At 32.6% G+C, this 11,959-nt stretch overlaps 1 protein-coding gene across 1 annotated transcript; it reads left to right on the top strand.

The window, feature by feature from the left end:
• The first annotated feature begins 2,077 nt into the window (after window positions 1-2,077).
• On the top strand, window positions 2,078-11,560 carry LOC134704964 (high-affinity choline transporter 1-like). Its single transcript, XM_063563744.1, has 8 exons — window positions 2,078-2,307; window positions 6,378-6,485; window positions 7,155-7,310; window positions 8,345-8,493; window positions 9,248-9,394; window positions 9,573-9,702; window positions 10,245-10,462; window positions 10,881-11,560. Exons 1-8 carry the CDS (start codon window positions 2,142-2,144, stop codon window positions 11,418-11,420), a joined length of 1,614 nt encoding a protein of 537 aa, XP_063419814.1. The 5' UTR covers window positions 2,078-2,141; the 3' UTR covers window positions 11,421-11,560.
• Window positions 11,561-11,959: the final 399 nt, after the last annotated feature.

Below are 11,959 nucleotides of genomic sequence, written 5' to 3'. Positions count from 1 at the left end.
TATTCTCTTTTTTCAAGTAAAAGAAGTTTGTTTATGTAAAAAAAAGAGGTGGATCCTTACTGTGCACTTTCAGTGAAGTTAATGCACTGCTTTTTGGCTCCTCCCACCAATGGTTTTCTAATGGGAGATTGTTGAATAATTCTACGACAGTGCAACAACGTTCAAATCGGGAAGTTAATGCACTCCTTTCCAAAACATCAGATTTTAAAGCACACAAAAGATCAAAGAAATTAGTAAAAATCATATTAACTTAATATCTGCTTCATGACCATGTCTGTATTATGTTTCAACAAATTCAAACATAATATTCTCAGTATAAGATACTCATCATGTAAAGACGGGGTCTCGCTGAGGTTGTGAGTTCGAACCCCGCCCATGCTGGTGCACTCGACTCCAATCTTAACTGTCTAGGATTGTCAGTTTTACTATCGGAGGTCGGTGGTTTTCTCCGAGCATTCCGGCTTCCTCCACCAATAAAAACTGGCCGCCACGAAATAGGCCAAAATAACTAATTCGATTCAGTTCGAATTAAAAAAAAAAAAGAGTGTGTGAACGCGATAAGCGAATTCGATTCGAATTCAATTCGAATTAAATGTCCGTGTGAACGAGGCATAAAATGAATCCTATATATCAAGTTAAAAATTTTCAATAGAAAAACTCAGCGATTTTTTTTTTGGATTTTTTAAAAAAAAATTTTTGGTTAAATCTTTTAAACGCTGTAGGATCTTATATTGTAACCTATATTCATGATTTATAACTACTCACCCACCACGAAGACTTTAATTGTATGGTTATATCGCAATCTAGTTTATTTGTATGCAGAAGCTATATAGCATATAAGATTTCAATTTGAATTAATCAACAAAAATATCCATTTCATGCTTCTGTCATTTCATACTGTACCACTGTATACAAAATACCGGTACATGAACTATTTGGTGAAGGAAAATTACAATAAGATGAACAATAATGTCATTGCCCTGATCTGCTATAAGTGTTCTTTTTATCTCTCTGGAATAGATTTACTACTAAGTCTTATGCATGCACAATTTCACCTTGAAAAAATATATATGTTATTAAGGACTACAATTATTTTAACCTCACTCTGCACGATTGTAACAAAAAAATTCTACTCACTCATGGCGTATCTAGTTTGAATATGTATCTGATGATCCTACCCGTCAACCAAGATGGCCACATAATCTAAAAATAGAACATAAAATACAAGTATAATTGTCTAGTATCTTGGAAACCGTTCTAGATAGAGAAAATATGCCACGGACAGTTTAGTCCTTAAAAAAAGATTTGAGGCCATTTTTTTAAAATTATTTTCTGGAAGCTCTGGCAGACAGTGATATCAGCAATTAAGTCACCAAGGCCGACTGAATCACCCTTTTTGTGTTTTAGGAAGAAATGATCGGATATAAAGGGAAACTCATAACTGGAAATGTGATCATCAAATAGGTCATCCAGTTGAATTCGTCAGTATCGATCGACTCGTTTGAGAAGTAATTGTTTCAAATGATGATTTTTAACTATTTCGTTTACTTAAAAAAATATAGTTCTGAATCATATAAACGCAATCAGCAAAACATTATCAAGAAAACAAGATTTTGGCCTATACAGTTTCCATCCTTCACAAATATTATTATTGCATTGTATTAACTCATGCACAAATACTACTTGGGTGTATCTTGTTTTATTTTAATTAAAGATATTGGTAAATTTCCTGCAATATTGCTTTGATTCCGCCAATTTATTATAATAGTTCTATATTTCATATCGGAATAAATCATCGTACTTGTAAATATCGAAATGTAAATCACAAGTTCAATTTATTTGTAAAAAACAAAAAATACGTATGGCAAAAAAATAAAATCATAAAAGCGTCGTTGGTAAAAAGTGCTATAATATGGTCAAGATGACAGAGTCATTAATATTACCGAATATGTCAAAACATTTAATGCTTCAAAATTGGTAAAAGTTGAGGTGTTCTGTTTACAGTAATGCAATAACTTCTTCAACTTTGTCACATTTTACTTATTGTATCCCATTGTTTTTCTCTTTGTAGGTGCAGGTTATTTTTTGGATAATAAAAGCATAAGCATAATACCTGTGCTTCAGTCTAATACAGTGCGACAATGGCAATCCATATACCCGGACTAATAGGTATCATTGTCTTTTACCTTCTCATTCTTGCTATTGGAATAATCGCTGGCAGAAAGAAGAACAAGAAAGGCGATTCAGATGAAATGTTAGTCGCTGGAAGAAATCTGGGATTCTTTGTAGCGGTCATGACGAATACAGGTGACATAACTTTATTGTTCTGTTTGTTTATTTTTAATCATCAGCACATTCTCAATCTCTAGCAATAACTTGAAACCAATTGATAATTATTAGTATCTTAGGTTATTAAGCTGTTACATTCTTTGTAATTTAAAAAAACAAATGTGAAAGAATAAAACATACTTCACTTCCCTAAACGACAAAAAGTAGATGTCATACAATACCTGACTGTGACGACGTCGCTGATGATGAACATGTGGTAGGGGTTATTTTTTTTCTTCATAGATCTCTACCCTTTTAGTCTGGATGATGAAAATAGATTAAGAAAAAAGTCAATACGAAATAAGACCGAATCAAAGAATGCTCGCATTACTAAATATAAGATCGAAATGTTTAACGTCTTAAATGGCAGAAAAAAATGTTCTCGTTTCCAAATACGTTTCTTACATAATAAGTTGGTACAAATGTTTGCACCTGTCCTAAGTCAGAAATCTGATGTACAGTAGTTGTCGTTTGTTTATGTAATTTATACGTGTTTCTCGTTTCTCGTTTTTTTATATAGATTAGACCGTTGGTTTTCGCGTTTGAATGGTTTTACACTAGAAATTTTGGGGCTCCGTGTTGAAGGCCGTACATTGACCTATAATGGTTTACTTTTGTAAATTGTTATTTGGATGGAGAGTTGTCTCATGCATTGGCACTCACAACGCATCTTCCTATATCTACATATGTATTACTATTTTTTCTGTCTTTCTTAGTCTCACAAAATATTTTCAAATTTTAGAAAAAATGTTATTGCTTGTTGAATGGGTTGTTAGCTGCATTATTGTTTTTATTAGTTGTTTTTAGCTTTGAACCAGCTGTCGGTAACTGCGAGACTCTAAGAGTTATACTGTGTGTCTTTCTAATTGTTGTTAGAGATGTATAAATACCATCCTATGTCCTGTCTGCGCTTTCTATTTTGTATCGATCTAAATCAAATAAGCCCTTTTCAACTTATTTTTATAGTTTGTTCTTATGTTTAACTGTAACAACACTATCCCACGCACTGGGGTTTAAGCGCTCATAAACACTGTTATAAGATGATTAATTATTGTTTTTATTGGTATAAATAATATAAAAAAAAAGTGTTTTCCTCTGACTGTTTATGACGTCTTTACACTTAATCCATTGGATGTTGTATGTTTACGGATTGATAATTTAGTCTTAGATGCATATTTTTTAATTAGTTGTTAGTGGCTTTTAACTAGCTGTCAGTTAACTGCGAGTTCTCTCAGATCAGTACCTAGTGACGTTACGCACAGTATTGGTGCCACTTAGCGTTACACGACGTTCCTAATAAAACGACGATTTCCACGTTGTTCCAAGGAAAGTTTCAAACGTTGACCTCATTTTCTACTCATGTGAAATGCCGCTTAAAGTACAGAGATTTTCGAAGTTGCTTCTGTATATAGTTTTATTTTTTCAAGCCGGTACAAATACAAAATTTCATTGAATTTTAACAATATTTTAATTACATGAACAATTTTTTACTTTTGCGAAGAATTATATATGCAACAATAACACAAAATAACAATTTGATGTCTTGTTAAATGATTGAAATATATATAAAAAAAAAGATGTGGTATGATTGCCAATGAGACAACTCTCTACAAGAGACCAAAATGATACAGAAATTAACAACCATAGGTCAGTGTACGGCCTTGAAAAGCAAAGCCCATACCGCATAGTCTGCTATAAAAGGCCCCGAAATGACAACGTAAAACAATTAAGACGAGAAAACTAACTGCCTATTGTTTTGGCTTAGGAGGATAATAAAGAAGATCTCATTTTTGTTTGCATTTCCCTTTTCAATGTATCTTGTTTTTATAAAGTGGGGGGTGGGTCAATAGTAAATTTTCTCTTTGTTATAGCTCCGGAGCATTGTCTTTTTGGAGTATCCAAGTTAAATATTTCGACATCTTATATCCTTGAAACAATGCAGATTTGCATTTTAATGCATATTAAACGAGAACTTTATTTTGTATAGATCAGACCATTTCATGAAATTATGTTATGCCTAATATGCAAGAAAAAGTCGTATACAGTTTAACGTTATTATAACGCGAACGTCAAATTACGGTTACGGGGACATTTCATTGGACATCTTAGATCGTTTCGGATTTTCTACCTGCAACTCAAATTAAAGTACATATCATATCATTTTAAAGGAAATTAAATGTATTTTCCATTCATATCAGTTACCAGGTGATAAAAATTTGAGATATAGTAGAATTTCGTTTGATAAAAAGCCTCTGAATTATTTTTTGTGTTATTTTGTCAATCGGGACATTTTATTGGACACGGGAAAAATGACGATGTTTTTAAAATAAGACCGCAGTTACATAATGATGTCTTCAGATAGCTTCTTCTGAACATGTATAATTTTTCTGATATTATTAAAATCCATTTTCGTATGTTATATATTATGAAATTGAAGACAGAAAGTTTTTTTACGGGTTGAGCAGCAAATTGGGACATTTTTTCTCTTTTTTATTCAAACTTTTCTGACGATCTTCCTACTCTTATAGTTAAAAACGTCTATCATAGATATAGGAAGATGTGGTGTGAGTGCCAATGAGACAACTCTCCATCCAAATAACAATTTAAAAATTAAACCATAATAGGTTAAAGTACGGCCTTCAACACGGAGCCTTGGCTCACACCGAACAACAAGCTATAAAGGGCCCCAAAATTACTAGTGTAAAACCATTCAAACGGGAAAACCAACGGTCTAATCTATATAAACAAAACGAGAAACGAGAAACACGTATATATTACATAAACAAACGACAACTACTGTACATCAGATTCCTGACTCAGGACAGGTGCAAACATTTGCAGCGGGATTAAACGTTTTAATGGGCCCAACTTCATTTAACGTCAAATGTATACAATGTAGTTGTAAAATTTTAAACCATTCTGCTTACTAATGAGACCGCACTGGGATTTCAAAGACGCACATAAAACAAAATTGTAACAGCGGGACAACCTTAAAATGACGTTATAGGCATCGAAATGAGCATTTTTTTCATAAAAAAATAGACAAAGCACAAATTCATCTATGTTATTGATTTCTATGGGTTATTGCCTTTCGAATGATATACATAACATGGCTATTTATTGTATAGGATAAGAGCTTGAACTTGAATAACCCGCCATCTAACCCATATTTCCAAAGTGACACCAATATCGTGCGCAAGTTCGTCAGTGTCTTTTTGTGTTGGGATGTATAAGTACCCGGCCTCGTCCACTTCTATGTTTGTCCATCTAATGAGTTGAGTCTTTTTCAACTGATTTTTATTTGTTCGTTCTTATGTTGTACTGTTATACCACTGTCCCAGGTTAGGGGAGGGAAGGGATCCCGCTAACATGTTTAACCCTACCACATTATGTATGTATGTGGTTGTGCCTTGCCCGAGTTAGGAGCCTTTAATTCCGTGGTTGTCGTTTGTTTCTGTGTGACATATTTGTTTTTCGTTCATTTTGTGTACATGAATAAAGCCGTTAGTTTCCTCGTTTACATTGTTATTTCGGGGCCTTTTATTGGTGACTATGCGGTATTGGCTTTGCTAATTGTTAAAGGCCGTACGGTGACCTATCATAGTGGTTAATTTCTGTGTCATTTTAGTCTTGTAGAGAGTTGTCTTATTTGCAATCATACTACATCTTCCCTTTTTTATATAAACCCCGCCACATTCTGTGTGTGCTTTTTCTAAGTCAAGAGTATGTTATTCAGTTGTTATCATCGGTTCATGTCTGTCAAGTTTTCGTTTTTTGTTTTGTTATAAATTAGTTTGTTAGTTTTCTCAAGTTCATTGCTTCAATTTATTTTTATGTCGATGCCGTTTAGACTATATGGTATGACAATTTCTCATTGTTAAAGGCATGTACGATTGCCTTTATTTTCTTATATCTTCTTCATTTGACCTTGCTAGATACATGTCTCATTTACAATCATACCACATCTTCTATTTGTTTATAACATAATGTTAAACTTTTCTTATATAATCATGTATGTTATCGACTATTAATTTTTAATTTGTTTATAGCAACAATGGTTGGAGGTGCCTACATTAACGGAACAGCGGAAGTCATGGGTAGGGACGGATTAGTTTGGTGTTTTGCACCTGTTGGCTTTTGCATTGGAATCATAATTGGTAATTGGTAAAAGTCTTTTAAAAGACACATGTCATTGCTATTGCTAAGAACATTTCCATATAAAAAAGAAGTTGTGTTATGATTGCCAATGAGACAACTGTCCACAAGAGACCAAAATGACACAGACATTTACAACTATAGGTCACCGTACGGCCTTCAATAATTGCCATGGTTATTACATGTACAACATGTAGATCAGAACTATATGGAAGGGTTTTAGTGTCTAAATTATTTACATTGTTGCGATATAGAAAACAATCAGAATTACCATTTGCAGCTTCAATTTGTCCCGGTGATATGCTTATTATGCATGGTAAATCCAAATGTTATCCCATCAAAACAACAGAAATGTACAAAACTCTTAGAACAGGTTTGGGAGAATTTTTTAACAATATCAAAGGCATTTATTTTTACGTTGCTTCATTTCTATGCATTTATAGATATATTTTAAAAACTAAGAAATGTTGATCATATATCGCAGCGTGGATGCCGAAACATATAAATAATGTGGACGAAAGACATAAATTCAAACGATGATGTGTGAAATTTGGCATTTCTCAGAATTAAAACCTATTTGTTCATTTCGATTTATAAAAAGTTTTAAAAAAAAACTAAAAATACTATGTGACATTTATTATCGTCTATAATCTCGACTTTTCGGTTTTAAGCTGCCTTGTTCTATGCTCCAAAAGCAAGAGAGAAGAAGTATACAACAATATTCGACTTATTGCAAGAAAAATATGGAAAGAGAATTGGTGGACTACTTTTTATAAACGAGTTATTGGCTGATGTATTCTGGGAATCAGCGATACTCTCTGCTTTAGGTATTATATATCATAATATATATAATCATTTACGGTTACAAACAAACAGATTGTCATATGATTATACCTTAATATTTTTTTCTTTGAACATGTGGTCCGAGAACACAATTAATTCGTAGTGCATTTCTTTTAGAACATAAATGAAAATAAAAAAAATCCCACCTGCGCTTTCTCAAAGAAACTTTTACAGTGTGTTGTATTACTTTTGGGACAAATTATATCAAAATTATAGAAAACTTCATCGGCTCTAACTCAAAATATGGACAATTTTGTGTTTAGGGCGTCTTGAAATCTTTTGACAGCTTCCGAAGTGCTCATTTTCAACCTTTTTCAGCTGGACCTACTTTCCTTTAAAATTCTGGACCCAATTTTTTTTACAGTGTAATTTCATCCCCCTACTTGCAATTTGAGGCATTAAACATGGAGAAATAAATTTGGAAGGGGTATAAAAATTAATGGCAAGTAACCCACTGTCAACACGAGGGACTATATTTGTCGAACAACGAAAATCAAGCAACGAAAATCAAGGGACGACAATGGTGGTCTCGGACCATGTACCGCGTGAAAAATATTAACAAATCAAAATAAGCTGTTGAACAGGCAGTTTTTAAAAATTCAGATGACAATTTTGTTTTCGATCCTTAATTATTTTTAATTTTCTTTTTGTAAAACAATAGAACACATATCTTCTCCATAATTAAGGCATACACTAGAGTTGCAAACGTATGTATTAACCTGATAAAAAAGATTCAAATCAAATTATCTGTTGCTTTTCAATTAATTAGTTTCAGACCACTTGTTAAAAAAAATGCCATAACAGTTATTCTGACTAAGTCTTATCTATTTCTTGTTTTGCTTAAATGGAGTTTTTTCGGCTGCACATGTGATATCGATGCTTTCACATAAACAGATACGACTTTACGTACATGTATATACATATACTTGGTGTAGATTTTTGATTGTTTAATACAGATTCGACTTGACATATGATTGTTTAAAACAGATTCGACTTTACATATGATTGTTTTATACAGGTTCGACTTTACATATAATACTTGGTATAGATATGTCGACGGCTGTCATTGTGTCAGCCTGTGTGGCTGTGTTTTATACCTTTTTTGGAGGATTGTATTCGGTTGCATATACAGATGTAGCTCAACTTTTTCTTATATCTATCGGACTGGTATGTTGCTTATTCTAAACACGTTTAATTATGAACTATTAAAGATAATTTGAATATATACTGATTCCTCAAAAGCTAAAATCAACTACATTTTGGTAATTTTGTTGAACTTCGTATTTCATCGTAAAATGCCTGTACAAAGTCAGAAATATGACATGTGTTTTCCATTCTTTCAGACGGTTAATGTTGATGATGTCTAATGTTTTATTTATTTTTATGAACTTCCTACCTTTTTTGTTTTATTAAAACCAAACAAAATTCTTTTGAGTGTCAGTCTCCGCGAGCATTCTTTGGTTTGTGGTAAAATATTGTTGTTTGCTGTCTCATTGTCATGTTTTATATCAACATTAATTTTAACTTTTGTTTATTCGTTCTTATATATGGAGCTCACAATCAAAAGTATTTTATTAACATAAGTGGTTTTGTTATTCAAATCTAAGTCGCTTATGCCAATGGTAAAAAACGGAAAACGAAACCCAAAAATATTAAGTAGCACTATGCACCATAGACACAAAACATAATCAATAGAAGAAAAATCGACCTGTTCATCATAAATTATATTCAAATAAATCATATGAAAACAAATATCTTACATACATTTTGTTGCCACGATAAATGTTTCTGGTCAATGTCACTTGGCTTTGATCAAGAATTTGTATAGGAAGACTTACTATACAAATCCTTTATTTGATCTAAACTTCGCGATCGGAATGCAAGAACTATTTTAGTACATTTACTTTATATAATATTCCAGCTTTTAATAATACCATTTGCTTGGACAAATCCTGCTGTTGATATAAGCAGAATAAAAGACAACTGGAAAGGAAGCTTGGAACCAAAGTTTATAGGTGTATATATTGATGTGTGGTTAATAACCATTGGAGGATGTTTCACGTGGCAGGTAAAACATGTGATTTACATAAAGATAATAAATTAACACTAGAAAAGTCAAAGTTAAAGAAATGTTTACTATGATACATTTTTACAAAACCTGCTACGACTTACATAAAAAAAAAACTTTCTAGAATACATATAACATATGTAGTAGTTACCTTCTTTATCATATTCCGATATTATAGGCATTTTATCAGCGTGTACTTGCATGTAAAACCACTAGAATGGCGAGGGATGCCGTGTTAGTCAGCGCGTTCTTGGCCTTGTTGATGGGTGTACCACCAGCATTAGCAGGTGTTATTGGAGCCGCTACAGGTTTGTTTTATATTAGTTTGTTCTGTAGGATTTGAATGTCTTATGTCAACAAAAAGAAAGAAGACGTTTTGACATTTAAAAAAAGTAGAAGACCCCACATAACAAAGATTTGTCCTCGATGCTGTCTTTCATCATAAAACTAATGACCAGAGCTCCGTACTAATCATTCACATACTGGTCCGCACATACTAGGCAGATTTTGCCATGTTGTTAATATCCGTTTTGCTATATAAATGTTTTTGCATTCATTCCGAAACTATTTCATTGAAGGTTATAAGTTTCATTAAATACTACAGCCATTTCTTGCTGTAACTGCACTTGTCGAGTTAGTTTGTTTTGGGTTTCTAAATTTGTTAGTTTTTAAGTTTTGTAAATATTCAACACATAGTTTCTACGTTTATTTCAACGGATTTTATAAATGCAGTTGAACAGATGTAAGCTCTTTACTAAGTGTAGCATAAAATGGAGCTAGACAACTTGTCATTTCTAAGATAATTGTTCACTGTAAAGCCTATTACAAATACTATAAGTTCACATTTTAGACTGGAATCAAACTATGTATAATGGGAACCCCGAATTGTCTAGTGAAGAATGGAGTTATGTTTTACCTATGGTGCTGGCCTATCTTTGTCCGATGGCTGTATCAGTCTTTGGATTAGGGGCTATTAGTGCTGCTGTCATGTCGTCTGCAGATTCTATTGTTCTTGCAACTGGATCTGTCATCAGCCATAATTTATATAAAAACTGTTTCCGACCAAAGGTATGTAGGCAGAACATTATTTTGTTTAAGTACAAGTGATAGAAAAGATACCACGAATGACCAATAAAATAGTATAGGTTAAAGTTAAACTGACAAAACTATGATCAAAAGATTAAAAAAAAGACACAATAGACAACAAATCTAATTCAAAGATTTCATCAAAAACTGAAATCTGAGCTACAGGATTACAGTAAACATAAACTATTGCTCCAGATAAACCAATGCAAAGTCTTTAGGAGAAACTAGACCTAAAAAGACTAAGACTGTAACTCAAAATAATAACACATATGACAACACATATATTTTGTATAACGTGAGACATGTTTTCAAAGCAACACAATTGTCAGTTTACCTGTTTATTTTACAAAAATATATTGTTCAGAACATTTATTTTTCTTTAATTCTATACTCCTTTTAGGCAACACAGCGTGAATTAACTTGGGTCCTGAGAGTCAGTATTTTAATGACAGGCATTTTGGGAACGGTGATCGCTATTGTCGTTAAAAGTGTGTATGGGTTGTTTATTCTATGTGTGGACATTATGTATGTCATCCAAATGCCGGAGTTAACATGTGCGTTATGGTTTGAAAAGGCAAACGGTTATGGTTCGCTTGTAGGATTCGTTGTTGGTTTGCTCTTACGCATACTTGGCGGGGAACCGATTTTATCATTTCCAGCAGTCATCAAATATCCATGGTACGATCCCGTAGATGGACAGTTATTTCCGCATAAAACATTTGCAATGTTGGTTTGTGTTATAACTATAATAGGAGTTTCTCTTATAACAGATTACGTTTTCACAAATAACAAGATTGATAAGAAATTTGATATCTTTAACTGCTTTCAAGAAAAGACCATTGAAGAAAAAGACGAATCTGAAAGGAATGCAGTTGAATTAAAATCAGATGAAAATTTTGATGAAAAACAGGAGGAATCTGAGGCATTTTTTAAGAGTTAGTGTCTAAATATACTCATAAAATCAAAATAAGCTTGTTATAAAGAGGGCATTGATTTCATATTCAAACGTCCACAGTTGCACGATCCAAATGTTTCTATGAAATATTTTTTCTTGGAAAATAAGACAGCGTTGTTCTTTTATTCGCTTCAATATTTGCCTCAGGAATTGGAGCCTTAAATCATAAAAGTATCAAAGTTAATGGCTGAAGAAAAAGAGCACCGTTATAATCTTGACAATATCTCTGTATCCTGGTATATTATATTTATAACAAATGTATGTATAATATATAGATATATAATAGATTAGAATAAATTGTAAAAGTTCAGAAGTCAAGTTAGAAACCGAAAGAAATGTTTTACTTTATTGTTTTGTGCGAATTATTGACAATGATACAAAAACATACTGTACATGGATGTATACAATGATGGTCGGTAATAACGTTCTTCCTACATTTCAGATCACCTATCATTGTCAACGAATTATCGAACTTCGAAATATCAATGTTTGATTACGTATCTACGTCTACGTTTATCTGCAAT

The sequence above is a fragment of the Mytilus trossulus genome, chromosome 2, assembly GCF_036588685.1.
Source record: "Mytilus trossulus isolate FHL-02 chromosome 2, PNRI_Mtr1.1.1.hap1, whole genome shotgun sequence".
Lineage (NCBI taxonomy): Eukaryota > Metazoa > Mollusca > Bivalvia > Mytilida > Mytilidae > Mytilus > Mytilus trossulus.
Note: the sequence above shows the minus strand (reverse complement) of the source record. Positions and strands in the feature narration are given on the sequence as shown.

Coding starts and splice junctions, on each gene's coding strand:
- LOC134704964 (XM_063563744.1), top strand. CDS start 2,142: ATGGCAATCCATATACCCGGACTAATAGGTATCATTGTCTTTTACCTT. Junction 2,308..6,377: donor AGCGGTCATGACGAATACAG/GTGACATAACTT, acceptor ATTTGTTTATAG/CAACAATGGTTGGAGGTGCC. Junction 7,311..8,344: donor AGCGATACTCTCTGCTTTAG/GTATTATATATC, acceptor TGTTTTATACAG/GTTCGACTTTACATATAATA.